The sequence below is a fragment of the Pundamilia nyererei genome, unplaced genomic scaffold, assembly GCF_000239375.1.
Source record: "Pundamilia nyererei isolate P.nyererei 1_Seehausen unplaced genomic scaffold, PunNye1.0 scaffold00010, whole genome shotgun sequence".
In the NCBI taxonomy this organism is placed as follows: domain Eukaryota; kingdom Metazoa; phylum Chordata; class Actinopteri; order Cichliformes; family Cichlidae; genus Pundamilia; species Pundamilia nyererei.
In genome coordinates this window covers 6,575,749-6,589,098 of record NW_005187411.1, presented here as the reverse complement: position 1 = coordinate 6,589,098, position 13,350 = coordinate 6,575,749, and the positions used below count along the sequence as shown (strand labels likewise).

Here is a 13,350-nt window from a genome sequence, read left to right as displayed (position 1 = left end):
TAATCTTTCACTGCATGTCAGCATTCCTGTTTAATCTCCTCTGCCAGAGCAAGACCCCTTAAACTCAGTCCACCGGACCCTGGAAGATTAGCTTGGAATAGCCCTGAGTTGGGCCAAGTTGGGTGGCGCAAAAGGGGCAGGCTGCGTGGAAGGCGTGAGTGCCGTGGGGCAGAGGGATCTCTGACCAGTACTTGACCGACTTCTCTGAACACACATGTCCGCATGGCACGAAGGCGTATGTGGGTGCACCTGTGTCCACGTAGAAGGCCGGCTCGCAGCCCAGCCACAGTGGCACGTAGGGCCCCACCACCCGGCACATGGGACACTCTCGCTCAGTGTTGGCCTCCTGCTCCGAACGGTGGCCCCAGTTGTGGTAACCGTGCACGTGACCGCACGCCAAGTACACCCAAGGCTGCTTGTCTTCCAGAGATGAAAGGGCACGACTCCGGTGCATGCTGGGGAAGGCGAGGGTATTGAGACCCACAGGGCACTGGGGGCGCGCTGCATTGATCTCCTGCCTGAGTGCCTCCAGGTGCTTTTGCGTGGGAGTGTGGAAGAGGCCTTCAGCAGTACGCCACAGCAACGTTGCTCCACACAGATCCACCAGGGAGCCGTCCTGTAGAATATTGCTCTCATTCTCCACCTGCGGAGGATAGTGAAGTGCGCACACATTTACCTTCTACATGGGGAAAAAAATCCACTGCCTATGACATGCTGATATTTCTTGTTACTACATTGTACTACAGACTGACAACCTTTAGTTCCTGTTACTGCTGAGTTTCAGACATAAGTCCCACCCAAATGCCATTTAAACCTTTTGTGTACAATAGGCGACTCAGCAAACATGGATTATTTCAGACTTTGGATCAAGATAATTACTTATTCTGATTTGGGACTCATTCAAAGCTACTCTAAGAGTGGCTGTGGAAGAATTAAAATAATAAACATAACAGGACCACTTTAATATTCTAAAGTACTTCTCTAACATCACAGTGTCACTGCATACATACACTGATACATTTTAACTTTTCAACTACTCACCAGTTTGCCTGGGGTCTGTGCTGAGCGGGTCTCTCTCAACGTGTAAACATCCCCACAAACAGAGATCTCTCTCCACACGCCGGGCTTGGACTCCTCAGTGAATCCCCCCTTAGGGTGCATTACCAGCACACCATTGGTTGTTAAGCCGTCCATGTGACCATCAGGGTTTTTCCATTTTGCAGCTTTTTCCTACAGGCAAGACAGAAAATGGATGATGACACAAACTGACATGATGTATGGCATTTCACTTTTTACGTAACAGTGCATGTGAAACAGTGGTTTTCTTTATCTGGTTACAAGCTTCAAGGATTAGAAGCACTAAAAAAGAAAAAAAAAGGCAGCCATGTAACCTTACAGGCTAAAAAAAGTAGCATAGATAGAGATGGTGCATAATCACAATGGTACACCGAGTTGTAATTACCCCAAGGAAGATGTTTTTGGACGTATCAAATCCGGCTGCATAGATGCGAGCGGTGTAGGGCGGGGTGCGTTCGCAGACAATTCGGCAGGCAAAACGAGAGATGGTACTCTGCGTGATAAGAGTCTCTTCACCCTCCTGACCCCCTGCTATTGTATCAGTCACTACAAAGTCTATGGGACTCTCAGTAGAACGCCCAATCTGCAAAAACAACACAAAAATAATAATTAATATTATGCTGTGCTGCACAACAGTTTCGAAAGAATCTCAAAACAGTGCAATTAATGAAGAAAGGTTCTTTTTAATTCAAACCAGACACAGCAACTGTTCTGCATCCTGCTAGCTTATGTACGTGCACAAGCAAACACACACAGAGTATCCATATATATTTTAATGGGCATAATTTTCAGCACTTGGAAACAGTTCAAGCTGACAGAGGCAAAAATAGGCTTTCCTCCTTTCATTTCCTCTTTTTCCCCTTACACTGTCCTGAAGTCCAACATTTTGAGTGGCTTCCTCTTCTCTCTGGTGCGTTCAGTATTGTTTAGTCACATGGGGAAGATAGGGTGCTGAATATGAAGCATGTGTCTGTAACATTAACATCCCTTGGCTCATCACTGCCTTGCTGTACGTTCAGATTAATACTGGAGCAGTGTAAACCGGGCACAGATGATTTTTATTTATATGATTGGACGTGTTTTTGAACATTTATACTTTTTGTGTGTCTTAACTTGCTTTTCTGCTATTACAACACTTAATTTTCTTACTTACTTTACTTATTTTACTCTGTGAAAAGCATTTTATACATAAATGTTTAACTTTGCAGTCTAATCAGGTGGTTGTGTATAACCAAAGTGGCTAAAAGAGCCCAAAGACACGTTGTCAATCAGTCAAATTAAAGCTTACATCCATATTTTCATTTATCCCATTCATAAAGAGCCATTTGAAATGACAATCTAAAGATATAGCAATTACTGTTCTGACAGCCTTTGAAGCCCCTGTAGGCAATATAACAGAACACAAACAATAAAAGGGCAATAAAATCTTTGCAACAACTGTCAGTCCTTAAAAAAACAAAACAGGTTAAGTAGCATCAAATTCAAACAACATGTCTTAGCCACAGAACTAGCAGCTCTCCTGCTGTTAAAATTACAGCCACATCCTGCCATGGGAATGGGGAACAGGCTCTGACCATTTTTGGCTGTCAGAGAGGAAATACTCCTCCTGGCTTTACTAGATCGAAACTGGTAATGTTAGGTATAGAAGTACATTTTAAAAAAAGCAGAACAAAAGCCTTTTTGTTCTATGTTTTCTGACTATAAAGAAGTACGGTAATCGCTGAGAAACTAATGTATCTGAATGCAGTTGTGTGCCAAAGTAAAAGTGAACGGACTTTTACCTGAAACATATCTGTGTCTTTATCATGGCTGTACTCTACCACTACGGTGTGGTTCCTCGATAGCGTGTAGGAGATACTGTGCTGACCTTTACAGCTCACAGCCTGAAATGTGAAAACAAACAAACAAAAAACCCAACTTGTTCATAACAAAGTACACAGTGCAACAGTATAATAAATCATCATCCAATCTGTGGCTTTATCACCGGATCTGAGAGTGCCAAGCAGCACAGCAGAACTACAGTAAAACCTTCCTTGCACAATCCTTTCCTTGTTGGTGAGGTTAAATTAAAGACCAGAGCAAAAGTCAAACCCACTATTAAAACACATGGCACTTAAGTGATGATTCACTTCCTTAGAATCAACAACTACGAGGTGCTCCTGGAAGAAAACATGTTATTGTCCTTATTTTTGTTTTGTTATTGACAACTTGGAACATTTCTATGGATTATTAGCGTGCATGTGCGGTTTTTTACAGCTCACAATTAAGCCAAAGCTCTACAGGCTTATTGTGTCATTTTGTCATGATGTTACCAAAATCCTAAAACCTATTACAAGAATTTTTTGGGAAGCGGAACAAAAAAAAAAAAAAAAGACTGTGTAAAGTCACACTCGCAAAACAGTGACCATAAACTCCCTGCTGGCCTCGGTTAACACAAGCTCGCCAGGCAACTGAACTGCTTCACGTCAGTGTAGCGAGGAAGGCTTGGTTAAAGCCCGGCCCCAGCTTCCATCAACACTGTACCACATGCCATCTCTGCTCTAATCTGCAAAATTCCATTTCCTAAACATCCCCCTCCTCTTCGTCACGTGCAGGAGGGAAAGCGGGAGAGGGAAAGTGGGTCATCAGAGCTGCCACGGTCTGCTGTAACATCAGATGCACACGGGGACAAATGTCATCATCGCATGCAGTCTTGTCTTGACTGCGCTGCTACAAACAAATGGTGCTCCACCTGTTAAAGAACTAAAAAAAGGAGCAGTGCACACACAAATATGTATTTTTTATAAACGCTACGCCCCCAAAATATCCTCCCCAACCTTCCCGAGTGGTAGGAGTTGAAATCATAATGTTTTGAATACGAGGCTGGCAGTGGCATCATGGGAGCTCCTCATTATCTGCCATGAACACTAGAGTGTGCACCGACACGTGAGCTCTCCCTCTCAGCCGCAGAGACTCCTCAGCTCATTCGTATGCTGCACTGGAAGGGAGCAAGAATGGGTTACAGGGGGTGGGCTTCATTTTAGTGATTCACCTCTTTAATACCCCCTTCTCCTTAAAAGAAGCTGACCACCCAGCTCGTCTCTTACAGAATGGCCCTTTTTTGACCGTTTATACACCTGGATGAGCCAGGTCAGCATAAAGCAACAACCCCTGAGCTCATCCTTCAAGTCCCATAACACGGTGCCAGGGTCGAAGTGGTCAGTGAAACAGCCAGTAACTAATGTAATGCACAGTAAAAACAGCCACATCTAATGCAGATAGCAAACTATCCGAGACGTAATTTATGATGTGGAGCAGCAGAACACTTTAGCCATATTTCACAGCACACTGCAGCTCAAACTCAAACAAAATAAAGCGCAATCTCTGCCATGAAAAGGCCTCTGTCACTGAATCGTCCCAGAGCAGATTTCTGGATTCCGCAACCTGACAGTAACCTGAACCAGACAGCCTTTTAGCTAAAAATGTCAAACACTGGTCTCCAAGTGGTGCAGAGGTAAGTGGGTCTTGTCTGATGTTTAGCAGTTTTGCCTAGGAACCGAAGGTAGGAATGCAGGAAGGCAAACACGTTTTACTGGATGTGGCACTTCCCTGCAGGCAGCCTGCCGTGAAGAGAAACTCTGAAGCCCAGCTAGAAACTAGTCATTGTAGTGGAAATGTCAACATTAAGGTCTGCCAACAATAATGTAAAGTGCTTTTCACAGCACAATTTACTAGCTACCACAATCACTAAAAGGCCATTCAGCTGCTGTGGGAAAAAAAACAAACAAAAAACCCCCCAAAAAAACAAAGGGGGTTCATTTATAGAAATTATGCTTTCAACTTCATATACAGCCAAATCTTCTTATGTATATATGCAAAACCAAAACCAAAAAAAACAAAACAAAAACCCCCCAAACTATTACCTAAAAAAAAGAAAAGAAATATCACCTCCTTCTTCTGTTACGTTTTTGCACACTTTCATACATTTTGTCTGAAGAAGAAAGGCAGACAGATGTTCAATCCCACTGAGAGCCTGTTCATTAAATCACTTTAAATCATCCTTCTGTACCTTGGTGGCCTGGGGTGTGTTGAGGACGTGCACAGTGCTTGGTGATACACCATTGGGTTTGATTCTCTTGTATAGAGCAAATCTGCTTTTCCGTCTACCGCGATCTCCGTTGGGCAGGGAGCCATTGTACCTGTCAGAGATGGGACAGGGTGGAGAGAAGGACAGCAAATTGACAGTTATTTATTTCATCTGTGTGAAAATGCTAACAGCTTCCATAGCTGCAAAAAGATGTGTCTAATGAGATTTACAGGCAAAAGTCTTGTAATCATATAAGAAGTAAACACGGAGAATTAGAAACATTCGTGTGTTCTGAAAAGGAGATTTGCCACGCATTACATCACTGACAATCTAATACACCCTATTAGTAATCTAAGCGTTACCTTGGATAACGGCTCTTATTACATAATGCACTCTGGTGCTGGTGATTTCAGTGTGCGTGCACTGTGTAAACTGCAGCTGTTCTCTTGCTCTGTGTCCCAGGCAGGAGCACGTTTTAAGATGCATGTCAGGTTTGCTATCATTTTGGGAATGCACGGTCTGGGTGGATGACTCAGACACATTCTTTCAAAGCTGAATTTTATACACGGATACAGCTTACAAAGCTATCTGTTCCGTTTCCAAAATCACTTAATAACAGACTCCAGTTTTGCCCTTTAGTGTGCTGAGAGGCACCTAGCCTAAGCTGCTCTTTGTGAATGAAGAAGCCCCTTCCGGTACAACTGGTCTTCTTTCTATCCACCAGCTGGTTCCTACAGCTGGGACACCCCATGCTCGACTATCATCCAACACACAGACCTTCTGTCACACACACTCACATAAACCACAAATGTGCTGACCAGACACTTTGCACAAGATACACATTTATATTATATGCCTCAAGTTTGCACACCAATGTATCGGAGGGGAACAGAGTCTACGAGCCAAATGTAATCTGACATTTTTCCTTTCTGTTTCTGAACAATAGCAACAGAACCTCCTTCTGCTCCTTCCCACCTCCCTCCCAGGCTAGTCCACCTGTCCCATGTCTCCACACGGCTGGCCAGGCAAAGAAACACATGGTCCTAGTCAGCACAGTGCACAAAGCTGGCCTGTAGGACAAGCCACCCACAGAGAGCTAGAGAGGCACTGGAAGATTCTATGGACTAAATGCAACAAATACAAAGACAGAAAGACAGGAGGAAAGTGTCAAATGACAGCAGACCTGCTTACCTTCTCTCCTAAAGTGTTCAGCTTTTACTTTTAGTGGTGATTACTGTCTGATCGTACTCCTTTCAAGGCCATTTCAGGGATTCTATTTCCATGTCATTAGACCAGTGCACACTTTAAATGCAGACCCTTACACAGCTGTGAAATCTTGGGCTCCAAAAGCCTGAGCTGGCCTTCTCATGCTGCTTTCAAAATAAAGTACAAGTGTACAAGACATAAGTTACATTAAATCTAAAGAAAAATAAAATAATGCCCACTTTCCCCCCCCCTCAATATAGTAATTGTGTTGCTTTCATTTACAAGTAATCTGTAAGAGAAAACAAATAAAGCCCCTTTATTGATGCACACATTCCTAAGCTAATTTCACATGGTTTGTTCTCTGTACTCCACTTTTATTTGACCTGCTCTAAAAACACCCCACCTAAATAAAGACCAGCCAGCCCTACATAAAGATGTCTTTTCAGTTTAGGGGGGTCTACTGGCTGGCTACCTGCCCCTGTGTGTCTCATACAAAGCACACAATCAAATGCTATCCAGCTTAGTGTTTTTGCCATGATGAATTCTGACTGGAGAATATAACCCTAGCTCTGCAAGAAACGCAGCATATGCTTTCAATTATTCAGCATTATACCGAGGAACAATATTCTGTCATGCAGGAACTGCCACCGTCACATTAGCTAGGACAGGCTCTTTAAAGCTGCGTTCCAACTAATTGTGATCGCTTTCCCTTTTGACCCGTGCCAGACAGACAGCGGATTTACCTTCCAATACTTAGCAGCAGGGATTAGAAGACTCTGGCATATCACCTATCCTCCAGGGTTGCGGTAAGGAGCCAACAGCACCTCCTACTTCCTATGCTAACATGAAAGGCTAGTGTTCACAGAATGAGGAGAAGATATGCTGAATAGCTGTAACACTCATTAGAAATACAGAAAGTTAGGTTAGGCTTACAGGGTCACACAAGATGGTTTCTAGGTCACTAGGACTTCAGCCTATCAATACTTCATCTAAATCAATCTAAGCTGTAAAAATACATAAATAATACATCATTAACAGACAACCAGATGGCATGATGAGCAAAGACAGTATGAGTCAACTAAATGAGCATCATCCATCCATTTTCTTATCCATTTATCCAACTTAGGGCAGCAGGGGTGCTGGAGCCTAGCCCAGGCGTCACGGGGTGAGAGGCTGGGCACATCTTGGCCAGGCTGCCCGTCAATCACAGGGCTGACCCAGAAAGACAGACTACCACATACTCTCCAATGCATATTTACAGCCAATTCACAATCAACAAAAATCCCAGTGGCTGTCAAACCTCTTCTGGCATACCCCACTTTACTTTATATATAAGTAAGCACAATAGCATTAGCCAAATCTTGTTTGGTAATAAATAAAAGTCCCTCTTTTGCCTAGTTGTTCATGCCCTGCAGTTTCTGAACCTCTGAATTACCTTAACATGAGTGTGTTTGGACTGTGGGAGGATCCTGCTGCAACTGGAAAAAAACAAAACAAAACAAAAAAAAAACCTACGCAGGCACAGGACGTACATGCAAACTGCACACAGAAACGCCTCAATCCACCAAGAGGTTTGAATACTTGTTGAGTGGTGATCATGCTAACCACTGCACCACTCTAGATTAAACCAGTTACACCTTAAATCTTTAAATACTTCTATTGTAGTACTGACAAAAAACCCCAGAAAGAGATGTCTCTTCTCTTTATACCATTTAAATTACATAACATTAATAAAAAGGCACGATCTATGTCAGTCTGTACCAAAGATGCTCCCAAGTTGATTTGTACACTTTCCTTTAATGAGTGGTTCTCTAAGGCAAAATGTAGAAAGTTCAATCAATAGGCCTAGTCTCCCTGCCACAATGGACAGAGGAAGCTGAAGAGAGGCAAAGGCTGAGTCCTGATCAATCCATCCTTTCATTTGCAGGATACCCATGCAGCACCCCCTCCTCATCCTGCCTCCTTTCACTGACCAGCACCAAGCCAATCTGCGGCGGCAGAGATGGAGGGGCAGCCATGCAAGTAATAAGAGCCACCACGGTCATGGCAACAAACCGCTGAGGGAACTGCTGCTCAAACAAGCTTTGTTCCATGCTGTCAGCTATCTTGTCTACCATCAGTTTTATCAATGGGATGTGATGTCATGGCAGTGATTATAAACCCGTCACATCTGATTCACATATGTGTCTTTATGTCAGGACAGGGAACAAAAGTACCAGCTTCAAACATGCCACATACTGAGCCTGGGGTAATAAGCAGTCAGCACTTTTTATCCCTTACAATAAGCACTATGACTGCGAGTGTATGGGTGGAGGGCAGTGTACAAAAACACAGTGTAGTCTGCTCTCTGTGTAAGCCATCATTTCAGCACCTTATTTCAAATACTGTAAAGATGAAAGTCACACAGCCGCATGGACACCAGTAAATCTGAACTATAAAAATTTTATAACTTTTATAAGCGCCTCAGGACTGGCCATTGGCCAAAGTTCAGTCACTCATGTTTTCCATCATCTGTTGGCCAAGACAATACACACAGGACGAGAAGGTGACTGTTTAGAAGGATAGCTTGTGGCAATTTGTCCTAAATGAATTCTAAACAACCAAACAAAAACACACAAAACAAAATGAAAAAACAAAACAAAAACAAAAAGAGGACAAAGCAGTTATGATATAATAAAGGTAAAAGTTACACTGGCTTTATTCGGTGACAACACAGATGTGAATAACTGCTTATTTTGTTTGCCTTTTTACATTAACAGACTGTCTGTGTACTTTCTGATATTATCCAGTACAAGTGGCAACCGGATAGTTACAGAATGAACGCCAAATAATTCAAATACTTAACAGGAGTAAGTGTGCTCTTCTACAAAAGGCTTTTAAATGTAAAGAGTGATGTGAAAAACAAAGATTACTTCAACAAATAGCTTGAAAATGACCAGCGCAGGCCAGCTATCAATACATCTGATGGGCAAAATAACAGACGGACAGAATATTACCATCTTTTTTGATAAATAATGCTTTAAGTCATAATTCCTTGGCAGTTTCTTTCCCATGTTTTATATTTACCTGAAATTATATCAGTAAATGTATGAGACTGACTTCTTTTTTTTTTTTTCATTGGGTAAATTACTGATATTTTATTGACAACAATACAGTTAATGGTGAGGCTCTTATCAGTTTCTGTAGAGACTCATGACCAGTTTACTATATAGGAAAAAAATGCATGTCTACACAGGCTCTTGACACCAAGGCAAAATTTCCACTGCTGCAGGTTTGACGTAATTGTTCTGCAATGTGAAACTGTCAGAAGAGCCTTGTAAATACCTTGAAATAAGTAAGCGATAAACTTAAAGGCAAATAAGTATGGAGGCTTGACAATAAGGAACTGATTACTGATCATCTACTGGTTGGGCAAGAAATGTAAAGATGCCAGTAAGGCTTTTAAGAAGCCACATAAGATGATTTAAAGCAGATGAATAATAAAAAACACATAAATAAATAACTAAAGAACTACAGCTCGGCTTGTTTTCAACACTCTGTGAAAACATGGTGGTTCTGTGCCTGCCCAACAAAAATGACTCCATACTGAGATATAAACAAATACAAAGATGGAAAAAAACAGCAGAAAGGTAGCTTGACTGAGCAGCCTTTGATGCTGTTCCCATAGGCAGCTTAGACTCTGCTAGTATAAAGCAATTTAAGAATATATCCTGTGAGATTAGATAAACTTGTCCACTGCTTTCCCTTGTTTCTCTGACTTGCACTGGAGCATTGTGGGTAATGGCAGATACTGTATAAGGTATGGAAATCAGTAACCGACTCCTTACTACTTACTATACAGTATAATTCAGCACATACTTTGGCTGATTTTCTCTATGAACAGAAATAATGTTTTACTGTATAAATAACATTTGAATGTTCCCCACATCAGGTAGCATATCCCAATATCATTTTATCGAATTACATATATCATTACAGAGTACTTCATAAGGCTCTCGCTGTTATCCGACATTTAAGCTCCCCTTGTCTGTTAAATAAGGAATATAAGGTAACTTTTTGCAGGTCAAGGAGTGTGATTTTAAACTCTGAGAACAGTACGTGCGTGCGTGACTGCAGAAGTTGTGTTAAAGGAAGCACTCTGGGGCTGGGGGAGGGGACCATCACTACTTCCGAATTCCTAAAACCCCATGAATCCAACTTTAAGGTAAGAAGGAGCGTCCGGTCAGAGTTGCTGAATAAATTTCACTGGGGTTCCCAAAGTTGTCCCAAATCTGTCCTATTTCACGGACACAGATATGTAGACACATGCAGGCAGTTTGTAGTTATCAGGGTTGCCAGGGAATGGGATATTTAAAACGTCCACATTTGTAATTGCGCACGTGTCTGATTTGTGGGATAACGTGAGCTTGTAAATTTCTAAACAGAGCTTGACGTGCTCCCTGAAAATCATCACAGCGCCTCTTTGATGTTATATAATGTCGCCTGTGTTGGAAGTTGATCTTGAATTTAAAAAACAAAAATACACAACGCATCACTGCTAACTCCATGCTATTTTCAAAAACTTACAGTCATGTAGCTCAGGTAGCAGTGTGAGTGGCCGTTTGTGAAACTTAAAAACAAACACTCGTTTTCAGTTTCATGTCCACACTTACTCAGAAGCAAATACAACAACGATTCAACTTACCCCAGAACCACCAGCTCTCCGTATTTCACTAGGTCTATGGATGGGGCGCAGTGCTCCTCTTGGCTTAACGAAAACATGAGGCTCCTGGCTTCACTTCACGGTTAGCTTTACAGTAATAACGGTTCACAAATTACCTAAAATTCCTCCTTAAAAAGCGCGACGCAGACTCGCTTCAGATCGCGTACACGGCAGCATGTGTTTCAGTGTTCTCACGAATCAAGTTTGCTAAAAATAAACTGGTCTGAAACTTCTTCGGCGTGACATAGCAAAACGTAACTTACTTGGCGGTTGAATGCGCTCTAAAGCAGATACAAAAACAGCGAGGACCAGGGCCGGAACGTACCATTCACTTCTACTTTACTTTGTATAGGGGGGGCTCTCTACCTACGCCTTGGTTAAAATGGTATGCCTGGTCAAATTTTATTGTATCTATTCATTAAACACATAGATAATAGTACACGAGAATGCTTCATCTTTAATTAATTCTCATGTAGACAAAGCAGTTGAATCTACATTGTAATAATCATTTTTGAAACCACCCGTCTTGGTTTATGGATCGCACCTTCTGTTATGTAAACAAAGAGTAAAATCTGGGAATTCTTAAAGGGATCATACTTTTTCCTGCGTGATTGCAGTTTCCTATATTTGACGGAAATAAAGGTTTAAACGTTTTGTCATTGTATTTACATTTCTATTATTTACTGTTTCAGCAAAATGTGCCAAGGATCACATGATTTATGAGTGCAGTAGTTATGCCTACCGAGGACGGGATATCAAAAGTGGGAAAAGACATGGTTTAAAAAAAACCTAAAAAAAACCTATTCAGAATCCTCCTGGTACATTTTCAGCGAGTGTGTGGAAAAAAAAAATTGTGAAATCGGATTTTGTAATTTTGCTGGTAACCCCTTAGGCTCTTGTGTTATTTGATTATGACTTTATTGCAGCTGGCTAATGCATGTGATTGATTGTGCAACTTAATGACATCACTACGGATGTGCATGCCTCGAGGTTTTATTTTCACCACACCATTGCTCATTTTTGTCTCTGTTTTCAGCATGAAGCCTTTTGTTGGCTTCCGGTCCGTGAGTGCATGCTTATTTCATTCTGTAATGTCAGTCAACTGGCTGATGCGCATTAGTCAAATAATAACACCAAGGCCTAGTAATTTGGCTAATTGTTTTTCTGAGACTGACTCAGAAATCTAATTTATCCAAATGTCCACACGTGACACTACTAAGAACCTCTCAGCCTCTAGTAACACATCACACATTCACTCCCCCCCCCCCCCCATGCTTTTCTGGTGAAAGTGCCACTTTTGTCTAGCAGTCTCCTCCACGCTTTAATGGCTCTGTCTTGTTTAACAGGAATCTGCATGGCTGGAGGTGCTATTACTGCTTCAGCCCTGTTGCCTCTGCAGTAATGGCCTTCTATTTGAACTGGTGTCCAGTTTCAAAGTGCAATAACACCTACAGAAAACAAAAGGTAGTCAGGGAGTACAGGAGCCGGAAGGGGGGGAAAAAAGCCTCCCCACCCTCACGAACAACAACTTTATTCATTCCCTCGGGATGAATAAAGTATTCTGATAAACTTCACCACAATAAGACAGAGTATTGTGCATTTGTAAGCATTACAAGTCAAATAGTTGGCATTTGTTGAATCCCTTTAATGGTGCCACTGATAGCACGGATTAACATCAGCTTCTTCGGCATTTGTGCATAGGGATCAAGCTGCATTTGGCCTGGAACTACAAGGGCCAGGGACTGATCTTAATGCTGTGGGTATAATGAATGTTTACTCCTTTTTTGTGTCACTGTCTCCTTTCTCTTTGCTTTCATCCGCCATTGTCTTTGTAATAGAGCTCTATGGTCGTTTCTGTGTCTGTCTGATTCACGTTCCCACATGCATACCCACAGAAATACATACACACAGATTTTTTTTTTCAGGGGGGGGGGATCAAAGGCTTTCTACCACATACCACGCTGATAGGGAGCAGATGCAGGGAGTGGGCTGCTTTTCTGGAGCTGTGCTGGTGTAGTATGAGTGTAAATCTGTGTTTAGGGGGAGGAGTCAAGCATTAGCAAGCAAGAAGCATGCAGAGCAGAGGCGTACTGCAACAAACTAAATTGCACAATTGAGGGTATGAGTGTTAGCAAAGGAAACACAAGGCCCCTGTCAACTTCCTCACTGCTCTTTGGCAGGCTTTACGTGATAGCATCTCTATGCAAGAGGTGAAACAATGAGCATGTGTCTGACAAAGTGAAACCTCAGATTTATGACATTTTAAAATCTCTGCAATTTCCACACAAAGGACATCATA

At 42.1% G+C, this 13,350-nt stretch overlaps 1 protein-coding gene across 2 annotated transcripts; it reads right to left on the bottom strand.

Moving 5' to 3' along the window:
• On the bottom strand, nt 1-11,404 carry peli2 (pellino E3 ubiquitin protein ligase family member 2). 2 transcript variants are annotated; one of them, XM_005724025.2, is made up of 6 exons: nt 11,315-11,404; nt 5,126-5,255; nt 2,859-2,960; nt 1,463-1,660; nt 1,042-1,230; nt 1-643 (listed from the first exon to the last, which is right to left on the bottom strand). In XM_005724025.2, the coding sequence occupies exons 1-6, from the start codon at nt 11,377-11,379 to the stop codon at nt 65-67; spliced, it is 1,263 nt and encodes a 420-aa protein (XP_005724082.1). In that variant the 5' UTR covers nt 11,380-11,404; the 3' UTR covers nt 1-64. The 2 variants fall into 2 exon arrangements, with proteins under 2 accessions (XP_005724082.1, XP_005724081.1); XM_005724024.2 differs by having other exon boundaries at nt 11,034-11,377.
• Nucleotides 11,405-13,350: the final 1,946 nt, after the last annotated feature.